This window comes from Doryrhamphus excisus, linkage group LG10 (genome assembly GCF_037039965.1).
Source record: "Doryrhamphus excisus strain RoL-2023G ecotype Guam linkage group LG10, RoL_Dexc_Guam_v1.1, whole genome shotgun sequence".
NCBI lineage: Eukaryota > Metazoa > Chordata > Actinopteri > Syngnathiformes > Syngnathidae > Doryrhamphus > Doryrhamphus excisus.
The window spans coordinates 20,621,854-20,635,173 of record NC_136366.1 but is presented as its reverse complement, the minus strand read 5'-3'; the positions used below and the strand labels follow the sequence as shown (position 1 = coordinate 20,635,173).

General features: G+C 38.6%; 1 protein-coding gene across 2 annotated transcripts in view; it reads right to left on the bottom strand.

Annotated features, from left to right (window-relative positions):
* Positions 1-13,320, bottom strand: part of plppr1 (phospholipid phosphatase related 1) — a 43,349-nt gene that overhangs the window by 16,519 nt on the left and 13,510 nt on the right. For both annotated transcript variants that reach the window (XM_058064559.2, XM_058064558.2), the window contains exons 2-3: positions 12,027-12,137; positions 3,868-4,056 (exon numbers count right to left, since the gene is read on the bottom strand). In XM_058064559.2, the coding sequence (XP_057920542.2) occupies positions 3,868-4,056; positions 12,027-12,086 (249 nt within the window). In that variant the 5' untranslated portion in view covers positions 12,087-12,137. The remainder of the gene's footprint in view (positions 1-3,867; positions 4,057-12,026; positions 12,138-13,320) is intronic.

Sequence of the window (13,320 nt, the reverse complement as noted above, 5' to 3'; positions counted from 1 at the left end):
AACTGCGCACCATATTCAGGCTTAGCCTTTTTATGCATATCACCTTATTCACACGCTAGGCACAACACCTTGACCGCAGGAAAACCATCATTCATAAATGTTGCATCGTTCCATCCCAAGTAGGCTCTTTATGAGCAGCACATCTAGTACACACTTACACTTACATTTGATAGGATTCTCTTTGTTATCTGATTGTGAAAAATAATCATCATAGGAATCTGCATTCCCAAAATAGAAGTGATGTGTAATTGAAAATAATATCATCACAGAATGGAACAACATCCATTTACTATCACAGCTGATGATGGTGAAACCAATCAGATGATGTTTTCTTTCGTATTTATGCAGAAGCATTTTGCTCAATTTTGCCATCGAACCAGATGAAGCTCAAACTGTGAAACAAATATTTGTCTCCCCTGAAGAAAGACAAGAAGAGCTGTGGACAGAATTATGTTATGCAACATTTGTCATTTTACATTCATTCATTCAAGGGGTGCTGGAGCCTATCCCAGATGTGACTGGTCACCAGCCAATCACAGGGCACATATAGACAAACAACCATTCACACTCACATTCATACCTATGGACAATTTGGAGTCGCCAATTAACCTAGCATGTTTTTGGAAGAACATGCAAACTCCACACAGAGATGGCCGAGGATGGAATTGAACTCGGGTCTCCTAGCTGTGAGTCCTGCATGCTAACCACTCTGTGCAGCCTGTCATCTTACAATGTTATTAAACGTAAACATTGTCAGATGTTATTATTGCACCTTTACATTGACTCACACTCACGCAACACAATCAGAGAGTTGCTCAACACTTACAGATCACTCACACAAGCTTAGCTTTCACCTCACTAAACTTTCAGTTTAGCTCCAAATGTGAAAATTGTACATAGTTGATGGTGTTATATTTTGAAATGAACAAAAACATAGGACGGTAGAGAGTGGTTAGCACGCAGGCCACACAGCTAGGAGACCCGGGTTCGATTCCCTGCTCGGGCATCTCTGTGCAGAGTTTGCATGTTCTCCCCGTGCATGCGTGGCTTTTCTCCGGGTACTCCGGTTTCCTCCCACATTCCAAAAACATGCTAGGTTAATTAGCGACTCCAAATTGTCCATAGGTATGAATGTGAGTGTGAATGGTTGTTTGTCTATACGTGCCCTGTGATTGGCTGGCCATCAGTCAGCTGGGGTAGGATCTAGCATAGTGAGGATAAGTGGCATAGAAAATGGATGTTGGTATAGTTTCTATTATGAGAGCTGTTCTCCCTATTTTAGTCGGGAACTGATATTTTCCTGAAATGTTCTACTGCTGATTACTAAAGAATGAAAAAAGGTATATGGTGTTTTTTTCTGTTGAAAGACAGGAGTCTAACCTTTCTTTTGGTAGGTTCCATGTTTATATAGCCATACAACACAATACTGTGTGTGCCTTGAAAGATCAGTCAGTCAAAAAAAACTTTTGTTGGAAAAACGTCTGGGATTGCGATGTTGGCACAAAATACATCGCGTACCTTCTTTGTGTGATTTGCTGCGTGAACACGCCGCTTCTTCCCCTCAAACAAGATCCTGCTGAGCCCATCCTGCATAAATTACAGGCTGTTTGCTAATTGGCTAACATCCCGGGCCTGCCGTCGTTAATTCCGATCGGCCGTTCGCTTGGTTTATGACGCATGAAGAGAGGAGCAAAATGCCGAGTCAACTGTAACACCTGACAAGGCACTCTCACAGGGCGCAATTAGGAAGTTGGGGAAATACACACGTGTAAAAAGGGGGGTAAAACAGGAAGTGTTGAAGCTCAACTGCTGACATGGCACTCCTCACCGATAAATAGATTTATGTCAATGTTTACATGTAAAATGAAAATCCCGAGAGAGAGGAGATAAATATAGCATGCGCACGCAGCCGTCCTATGAATGTGTGTCTAGCTTTGGAATGAAGCGAACAACAAATGACAATACGAGAACATGATTCAGAGCATTTTAGAACGGTTGTACAAAATATATTTTGTGTATTTTTTTTTTTTTTGGGGGGGGCGACCATAAAGACCTTTTATGACAACAGTATTCCTTAACATAACCCAAAAGTCCACTTCTAAAAGTAAAATGAATGAATGCCAGAAAACAGGCCGGTTAGAATGTAAGGCGCCACAGAAACCAAAGCCAACGTGCAACAACACCGACACCTGGTGGAAGAATTTTGCCACTACTGTTGAAGACACCCTGAAGCGCCTGATTGGTTCTGGTCATGTTGTATGATTAAATTCAACCCGCCGCATTCTGAGCGCTTTTAGCTTACAAATGAAAAAGGCCGGAATGAGGAGTTGCGTTTATCTATGCAAAGATGAAAATCCTTCACGTGTATATGAACATATTATATATTATACATTTTCCTCTATGCGTGTCAAATTCATTATCTCATTGCTTGTCTATTACATTCCATTACTTCCTGTTTTGGTTTTGACCAGCAATATGGTCGGATGGGAAATGCCAATCCAACTAGAGAGTTAAAAATGATCATATTTTCAGTAAAATTATTCTACATACTCGATTAGAACAGTATTGCCGTTTTCCCATTTATACAGTAAAGATAACACTGGCAGAACAGCACCCCCACCTGGCGATAAAGACGCACGTCAGGCAAAGCATAACATCAGCCATGCAGTGATGGAGTTGAATTGTTGTACATTATGGCATGTTTTCATTGTACAGAGGGAGAAATTATCATACAAATACAATAATACGCAAATTATTGTATTTTGTTTCCTGGTTTCTGCTTTGATTTTTGAGACCGCTTAATTGCGTCGTTGGGTAAAATAAATATATTTTAGGAGTAATGTGTACATTTAAGTTTTAAAGGAGCTTTAACAGTGTCATTTTACCTTTCTGGCACACATACAGTATCAATGTGTGTCAATAACAAACAGTGTCAATAACAAAACTGCAGAGACTGTGGCATTTATTAGGGGTAAGGCATCCATTATGACTTTTTTGTACATATTATCTATTTTCTCGGTATTCTATGACAATTAAATAATGATAAAAAAAACTGTTTGGCATGTATTAAGGTAAGGCATTCATTCTGACCTTTTTTGTAATTTTAGAATCATAGCACAAAATACTGTCTAATATATTAATATATTAATATAATGATGATTAAAGAAAATATGAGAAAACTGCAAAGACTATCTGCCATTTATTAGGTGTAAGGCATTCATTCTGACTTTTTTGTACATACTATCTATTTTCTAGGTATTCTATGGCAATTAAATAATGATAGACTATTTGGCATGTATTAGAGGTAAGGCATTCGTTTCTGCCTTTTTTTGGAATTTTAAAATAATAGCACAAAATATTGTCTATTTTCTAGGCATTTTTGCCATTTAAAATAATGATGATTAAAGAAAATATAATAACAAAACTGCAGAGACTATTTGGCATTTATTTGGGGTAAGGTTTGTTCTGACATTTTTCTTTATATTTTAAATTCTAATAATTTTTTATAATTTGATTTAAATTTGATTAATTGGTCGTAGTTTTTTGCAATTACAAATAATGATTAAATAATAAAATAAAATAATATATAAAAATATAAATAAATGATAAATAAATAAAATAATGAAAATGTTTTTAAAAAGCCCAAAAACATATGCTATAAAGTTAGTTTTTTTAACACAAAATGCAGATACTAATAATTAATATTTTTTAAAAATTCAAGCTTTGTCTTTAAATATAATTTTTTTTACAAACTTAACTTTAAAATATCAAAGTGGCCTCCCAGTATCAATACATTCAATATGAGCAGTCATATATGCACAGAATAAATGCCTGTAAAAGAGTAACAATGACTTCAATGTGACTTACAATAGCAGTTGGAGCAGCAGCCACCACACAGTACAAGATGAGGGGGGGTACGAAGCTGGATTCGTCCGTCCCGGGGTACGGCTTCATCAGCTCAGCATCATTACAGAAGAATCCCTGCACGTGCACGCTGAAAAGGTCCGTGCACTCCATGTAGTAGGCCAGCAGCACCGTGCCGGACATGATGACGAGCTGGAAGAAGAACATGTCGGATGTGGAACTTTAAAAGTCTTTCATCATTCACTGTTTTTAAAAAAAAAAGTTCATCTCACGAGACCAGATCTTTTCCTGGTCTTTCCTCTGCTCAGCCGCGCTCCTCTAGCAGATTTTAACACACAACAAGCCAATAAATCCTCAGAAATCATCTCTCTCTCGCTCTCTTTCTCAAGCTAACTCACCAGCAGCATCACTTACCACCACCTCTCCTCCTCCTCCTGCACCCCCTCATCCTTTTCATCCCTCCAACGTCAAGCTTTTGTCTCTGTTCTTTTTCCCTTTCCAGAATCAGCTGCAGGCAACCCAGCTTCTTTTTTTAAAGTGTGGTATCTAAAGTGCATGATGCGGAGAATCTCTCTTTTTGTTATTTTTATTTTTTGTGTGCATTTTTTATAATTCTGCCGCTAATGTGCTGAAATAGCAGTGGCAATCTGCTACGCTGTTATATCAAAGGAGGCTGAAATCAAAGGATTTGGTTTACAATATAAATATACGTGGTGGGAGATATCTTAGTCACACTGTAATGCAGCCAAGTATATCATAAGGCTTGCACGTAAACATGCAAAGCTTTTTTAGAAATATGAACATATTGGCTCCTCCGCCATGTTTCTAAATAGCATTCATCAACCAGGCACCGCCTCCACATTTCAAACTGGCCAATCGTGAAATGAGAAATTCACCCAGAAGAAGCCATCACAGGAAGTGGCATTGGCACTTGGTGGGTGGCTCGCAGAAGTGCTTGAAATTACCCCAAACAATAAAACTTCATTCATATGAAACACAACAAAGGTAAGACAAGATTCGTCATTAATCTTCAAAGTTTAATGTAGACTTATTGACAGATGTTGGTCTCTGCCTGTTTCTGACCTTTGTCCATTGAAGTGCCTGTGGTTTGAATTCTCCTTAAGTTGGTGTTGTTGAGCTTTCAGCTGACGTTTGTGGCAATACCGAGCTGTCCCGTGGTCAAATATGGCAGATGATCTAACTAAACAAACTAAAATACTCATGCAAAGCAGATAAAGAGTTGTAATTGTGAATTCGGTACTGTATTCTCCGTTGGCCACTAGGCGTCGCTGTTCGGTGACACAGGAACTATACACCTCACTCGGGGAACACATTTACTGTAACACACTGCCCTAGCAGTTTTATTTATGTCTTAAATGGGTTATTTACACGTCTTCTGTCGACTATATTGGGTAATAAGAGTGTAAAGGCACAAAGAGGTACGTATCTGTCAGTCGATGTAGCTATATTTTTATATATTATTATCGTATTTGTGCAATAATGGTTTGAAAATTATAGCCATTGTTTTGCTTATTCAAGTCAGCCACTGCAATACTGGTTTGTAACGCCGGGTGTCGCCAAATCCCTTCTGTACTATCATTTCAGGTTTAACATGACAAAACGTCATCAATAGTAAACTTGATAATCCTTACAAAACTTCCCAAATTTGATTTCTTAAACATATATCGAAATCGAAATTAAGAATATTTACTGAGGCAGGCCATACTTGTTAAGCATCATTACATTTCCCAAATTCTACATTTGTATTGGAGGCATATGAACTTGTTATGGCTAGTTAATCAAACTGCTGTGTAATGTTTTAGTATTTGTCATGGTGTCTGAAGCAGACTGAACAAAATAACCAGCAGGGTGCAGACTGAGACTGCAAGAAGGAATGATTGTTGGCACATGTACAGTTTCCCACAGATGGCCATGCTGATACAGTACGTGTGTGTGTGTGTCGCACAAAATTACCGTCAATACGGCCATGGATGTTGGCTTCTGCATTACTTTCGTTATTCATCTTGACTATATAACCAAGTCATACAATTCTGCACTACGGTACAGTATATGCAAACATACCATTGTCACATGTAGGTCAGTGTACCAAAATAATCAGTGTTGTCGCACCACTGAAGCGCGACTAACTGCAGGACTCTTTGTGTTGCTTGTTTCCACTCCACATCAGCACACAACACTGTGTTACCTTCCTTTTCTTCACTAAATATGTTGCTGCTTGTGTCGCCGCACAATGTCACACCATATGCACAGCAGTCACAACTATTGTGTCCTCATCCATAAACACAAGGTGTCTCCTTGAAAACGGTACTGCTTGGTGGGTACCTGGATTATTGTACCAAAATACCTTCAGCCAGGGGTGTACAAAGTGTGGCGCTCAGGCCAATTGTCACCAAATTGAACAAAAAACAGCAACAATGGGGAAAAATAAACAAAAGGCTATGTCCCACATGATAGAGGGAAAAAGCTATCCTCTATTTCCGTGTGGAAGTGGTAAGTTTTGGGCTTCTTAAGATGAGAAGAAATAAGTTCAAGCATAACTGGTTAGCTTCTAAGCTTGCAAGCTCAAATCCCTGCAGAGTTGTACAATTTAATATTTATGATATATTTATAATATAAATAAATATATTTATATTTATAATATATTTAATATTTATTTATTTAATTTAATGTCAGTGTACAGGAAGCGGAGTCTACCCCAGACACCCCTGATCAGTGGGTCATTTAGAATTGAACTAATTTGCATGTTTTTAGTCTACACTGATGACCTTTCAATAAAAAAAATTCCATCTCATGCCATATATGCATTCATGAATGGCGGCCTACCACAGATTTGGACCGCCACAGATATATTTGCCGTTATTCTATAAGAACACATTTCAAGATGATTTAACAATGAAGGTGGACAACTCAATCCAGCCTGGACAGACACCTTCTGGAGAGAATGTCTGAGGAGGGGGTGGGAGAGGACAGAGAATATGAATGTCAGACTCACATGCCTAGACACACAAGGTTATTTGAATTAGGTGATAAGCATTTGGAGGACTTTTTTTCATTTCCTCCCCCTGTGAGGGCCAGAGACGATAAAGGGCAGAGTCACATGTCTAGACACCCCAGGCTATTTGAATTCCCTGGTCTTAGTGGACACTTTAGGAGTCTCTAACATGAAACCACATACAGTAAAGTCTCGTTATATCGATATTCTCGGGAGTCGGAAAAAATACCGATATAACCGGACTATCCATATATCCGATCCTGCGCCGAACTGCATTAAAAGTGGGCGGATCTTTGATATGGCATGTAATTTTCTCCTTGAGTTCATGGATTGCGTATCTAGCATGCTTTTGTACTACAATACATTTTGTACTACAGTACATAAAAATAAACTTACGCTGTAGTGATTACCGGTTACCGGGACATAATTCACCCCAGAACTATCGATAGGGAAGGTGTTGCCACCCGGAGGGGTAGGCGCGAGGGACGGGTGTTTTCCGCTTTGTGTGCTGCACTCTGGTGGTGGAAGTGTGAAAAATAAAGTTGACTGGAAGCAGCCGTTCGCCGTGTTCTTTTTTGGTATTGAAATCCTTAAGCAAAGATTGATTTAAGCTGCTTTTGTATCGATATAAGCAGACCAAATTGGCTGGCGGGAGATGAAAAGGGCATCGTAGTAACCGGATTATCATAATAACCGGGTATCGTACTAACGGAACTAATTATATCATAAAAGACTAGAAATATGCCGGGAAATGAAAATAGTATCGTAATAAGTAGTAATTCGTTTTAACCGATATCGATATAACAAGACTTTACTGTATATACAAATAGATGGCAGTCCAGTAGGTACAAAGTTACTGCAGCAAGACACTACCCACCTGGTGCAGCCATCTACCAGTACTGCACTTCATAGTTCTAGTTGAAAAATACTGTTCCTTGCAAGTTGCTGTGTTTATATGCAGACCACAATCTTTCCACCGGAGGCCTGCGCTTGACTGCGCTGCCAAATGCAATCAGCATATGAAATGCATGACCTGCTGTAAGAACCAAACATAAAGTAGAAATTATGGCGTAACTTTCCGAGCTCACCAAACAATATAACAGCTCCTCGACTTGAATTATTGATCGGTTGTAATGCGGTTTTAGAGCTAACTGGAGAGAATTGACTGAGAAGGAAATAATCATTAGTGTTTATTATGTTCAAGGTCATGATTGGGCTTGAGTCTACACCACGGAGCGGCCAGCAGTCAATCATAAACACCGCCATTCACACCGGCACCGTCACTTATCTGTGTTAGTCCACAGATAAACCTTTTTTCTGCAGTCCCCCGGGTGGTCACGTTGAGAGCAGCCAACAGTGAGTCACACCTCCCTCCCGGAGGAGAGATTTAATTTTGGGAGAAATAAAAGATGAGAACATGATTGATGGCTTTGCATCACAGAGGCTGCATGCATCCCGGTAGAGATGACTGATAAGGAACGGAGCTATCCCCGAGTCTTTTCTAGCCAATAGTTATAAAGGGCCTGCTGCTGCTATTTTAGGGGCTTTGGTAGGACTTTCAGCACAGAACCTGAATTTTATTCAGCCTAAAACTGCACCAAAAGTGATATCATATGTTGTGGAGTTGCAGCATCACCTCTTTGTACACTTCCTCCTTTTAATTAGTGACTCCCTCTTCCTTCCACCTCACTTCATTACACCTTTATCATTCTACTTTTCTACTCTCATCACACCTCCCTCGTAATTCCGGCTGAACAGCTGTTTTTTTAAAGAGTTTCAATGATTAAGAAAAAAAAACAATGCTTCAGAGGTTGATGATAGGAAGGAAGTGACAAATGGCCACGAGCTGTCAACACTGCCTCTGGGGTTCAACTTCACAGGCCAGCTGCTCCGCTTGGGATAGAGAGGGGTTTCTGTGTCTAAAAACGTCCCGATGTGTCGCCGTGTAGCTTGGGTGAGCAAAATAAACCCACATGCGGCGATACATGGGAGGATACGGCGTGGGAAGTCCTGGTCAGAGCATCGCTGATAATAAAGTGATGATAAAGAATCTTGAAGATGTCCACTGCTCTGTCTGACTATTTATCCACCTGGAGCAGAAATAAGTACATCCCGCTTATGTCGACAACCCATCGAAGTCAGGGGTGTCCAAACTTTTTCCGGAAAAATTAAAGGATGAAAGGTTCACTTTGATATCTGGAAAATATACACAACTTTTTTATATTTTTATAATATACATAATTTTATTATTACATATACTAAAATAAAAAAAATATTCTCATAAAACTCAACTTTTTTCACTTAATATTTATTTTTTATTCTCCTAAAATCCCTGCGGATTTTTCCATTTTGGCTGCTGTTGGTTGTTTTTTTTTTAGTTTTCTTGTTAAATGAAATTATATTATATATACAAGACAAAAATGACTTTTAGGAATTTATCAGAGTAAATACCCTCGTTATTTTGATGCCGTGGGTCATGCATCCGTTCAATAACTCCAGCGACTCTTATTCCTTACCACACTTTTAACGTTTGTATGAATATTAGCGTCTACACTTGAAATCATTTGCAGCTTAGTCAGAGGATGCTGTCACTTATCGACCCCACTCTCATTAAACACGCTAACGATACAAATGACATGATTAGCTGATGAAGTTCTCATACTAAACTCAAGCCAAGATGCTAGAAAACTGCTAAATATGCACAAAGGCCATTTTATAGAAGCAGCAGTGTTTTTTTGTTTTTTTTAAGTCAACGCCAGCTGGAGAGCTGTCACACTTAGAGCTGTCACACTTAGTAAATCTGAATTGACAGTAATGGGAATTTAATGGAATCTTTTATACAATGATCAAGGTGACGATTTCAAAGCTGTGTTTGTGCCCGTTTTTATTTGGTTCCTTCCGAACTTTGTGGGAATAACTTGGTGAAGGTCCACGACTGTGCTTGGATGAGTTGGTCAAACATAAGAACCCTGACCTAAACCCATCCGATACTTTTGGGATGAACTAAACTGGAGATAGTGACCCAGTGTTCTCTCTGAGATCCAACTCCAGTGACATCTGACTTCTTCTGGATCTTCTCAGAAGAATGAAAACTGGTGGTTGCAAATAGGAGAGCAACACTATGGCCGCGATGGATTCAGTCTGAGCCCGGGGGAACATTCTCTGACACTGTCCCTGCTCATCCTAAACCTGTATTGGGTTTGGGGTTGGTGGGAGGAGCCTTGTGTCAAAATCAGATATTTTTGGGAGCACGTGGTCCGGAACAGAACACCATTTAAAAAATGGGGTTCTACTGTACAGTGTTTCCTCATTTATGGCGGGAGATAACTATTATAGGCTGCAAAACATATTTATCTCGTATTTAAATATTCAAAAAACTTCAAACCTCAGTTTGAATTTTAACAATCAACCTACAAGGTTGGATACAATAAATTATTAAATGGCTCTCGTGTATTACAGCGTATACAGCGCAGTGTATACAGCGTTTTTGTATCCTTGTTAAAACAGAACGCTGCAGTAATGCTGCTTCGAAGAAAGCAATTCGTTTTTTTTGTTATTGACCATAATACTGTTTTGTTGATCAACTTTTATAGTACATTGTAGTTGTCTCCAATTGTGCAATCCCACAGCGACTAATCAATCCTGTCAATTTCTACTCTTTTCTTAATGTCAAGTATGGCGTAGTGATGGGATCAATGAAATGACACGTCTTTATTTTCACTTTGTGAGTTCTTTTTTGTTGTGTTCCTATTGTTTTCTATTATGAGAGCTGGTGGTTATCAAATACACGAGAACCCCGGTCGTAAAAGGAGAAATAATTTTAGGAGCATAAAAATGATATATATGTTCATTACTTGGATTATATTTATCGGAAAAACAGAATCTCATCAAAATAGTCACAGCGCTGGGCACATTTTCACCCCCTTTAGTTGCTTTCTCAGGAGTGTGAGGCAATGCCGAGGTGTCATGTGATGTGTTGTGTTACATAACGCGTGCAAACGGCATGAGCTCTGCTCAACTATGGAGGACCAAAACTGCCAAAATAATAAATAAATAAATATGAAAATAAAAACAAAAATGAAAAAAAAATTTAAATACAAAAAAATAAATATAAATGGAAATAAAAACAAAAATAAAAAAATATATACATAAATAAATAAATAAAAGCAAAACTAAATACAAAAATAAAAAACAAGATTCAAAAATTAAAAATAAATACAAAAATAAATGTAGAAATAAATACAAAATAAATATATAAATAGAATTACATATCAATAAATAAATAAAAGCACTCTGTCACCTCTTGCTGTGGCCGTTTGCAGGCATACCTAGTCAATTTTCGCACTCATATGTCGATCAACCAATAGGCGAACAGTTCAACCCAAGACACACTTAGGACCGCCCCCTCATTTGAATAGTTTTTCCTTCTGCATTTCAAGCTGACATTGTCTGCAGCATGAAATAAATACATATGAGAGCAGAGTGCTTTTATTTATTTCTACATTTATTTTTGTATTTATTTTTAATTTTTGAATGTTGTTTTTTATTTTTGTATTTATTTTTGCTTTTATTTATTTATGTATATATTTTTTTATTTTTGTTTTTATTTCCATTTACATTAATTTTTTTGTATTTAATTTTTTTTTTCATTTTTGTTTTTATTTCCACTTTTATTTATTTATTTATTTATTATTTTGGCAGTTTTGGTCCTCCATACTCGACATGCAAGGGGCCGCCTTGTGAACAGGAAAAGAAATAAAAATTTACAAGAAGGGCCGCATTAAGTACCACGTCAAGAGTGTCGGAAAGCCAGAGGTCAGTTGAGAAGAATCCCTGAGCTAAAATAGACAAACTACGCTCATTCAGGGAAGCAACATCAAATGTTTTTTTTTGGGGGGGGGCAGAAAGAAGAAGCAGGGAGTCCTGAGACATCCCCCCTGATTAAAGACCTTCCGCTAACAAGGTAATTAAATATGAAGGAAGGCACACACACACACATTTAGCCTTCCACTCATCCCAACACTTCACGCTCCAGTTAGCCGTTAACAAGTTACCGCACAAGGTCATTTTGCTCATGTTTAAACTTCCTCTCACACACCTCACGTGCACCACAATAAAAAACCCCAGCCAACACGTGCATACGACTCACCTCTACGAAGATGAAACACGGGATGATGGAGTAACTGCGCAGGATGTGGTTGGACGCCATCTTGCCTCCCCGTCCGGAGACTTCCCCTCTTAGGATTCACGGCGTCTCACTCTGTCAAAGACGCCCAACATCACATATCAGAGCTCATTTTATTATCAAGTCGGATATGCACCAACGTAGGTAGTAGTGCGCAAAGCTACCTTTCATATCGCCCGCAGCTTGAAAGCGTTGATAAATATTCTAGATCAGGGGTCGGGAACCTTTTTGGCGAAGAGAGCCATGAAGGCCAGATATTTTAAAATGTGTATCTGTGAGAGCCATATACATTTTTTTAAACATTGAATGCAATAAAATGTGTGCATTTTTATGTAAGACCAACAGTTTTAGATATAATGGGCTCTAATTACGTAGACCAGGCACACTACCCCACGCCAATGGGGTGTGGCCAGCACACTTTCGTGAGCAGCGCAGTGTCTAATAATAAATCAAATACTTGTTGCCATTAATACAACTTCTGCTGCTGCATAGTTTTGCACCGTACTCCGTAGACGTATTTCATTCTTTTGGCCATCTTCGTCAGAAGGCTTGGTTCTGCAGCTTTAGCTATTTGACTAAAGGAGGAAAGTTTACATTTACATGTTTTTTTGACATCTCAATGACCGAGGTAGACTACAGCATTACTCAGTAATAATCGAGTTTTGGTGTTTGACCTGGAAAAAATCAGGAAAGATAGATATGGTTGGCCGTATTGCAGTAGAAAATAGATGGACGAATTAAAATGCATAAAAAAGTTGTTGATTTTTAATATTATTTTTAACAGTCATTTCTGTTTACTTTAAAATGTTAGCAAAAATTAATTTTTATTGTGGTAAGAAATGCTTGAGAGCCAGATACAGTCATCAAAAGAGCCCTACCTGGCTCCCGAGCCATAGGTTCCCTACCTCTGTTATAGATGATTACATTGCAGAGACTCAGTCAGGACAACCGCCTTGCCTGTTGCAGGGCTCACCCAACTATTTTGAAGTGTAACAGATGGCGGTAAACGCTGCATTGTGGTTAGCGACGGTTTACGTCACACAGACATGCACACATTATGTGTGGAGGCAATATGTCAAAACGTGTAATAACATCTGGAGGGGCTGATAAAATAGCACTTTAGCACTTTTGAATTACTTGAACACTTTAGCACACAAGCACTTTGTCTCCTCAAGTCAAGTGCACGTTTTTCCTCCTTCTTTACCTCATCCAATACCAAAGTGGCAGTTACAGTGCATCCGGAAAGTATTCACAGCAC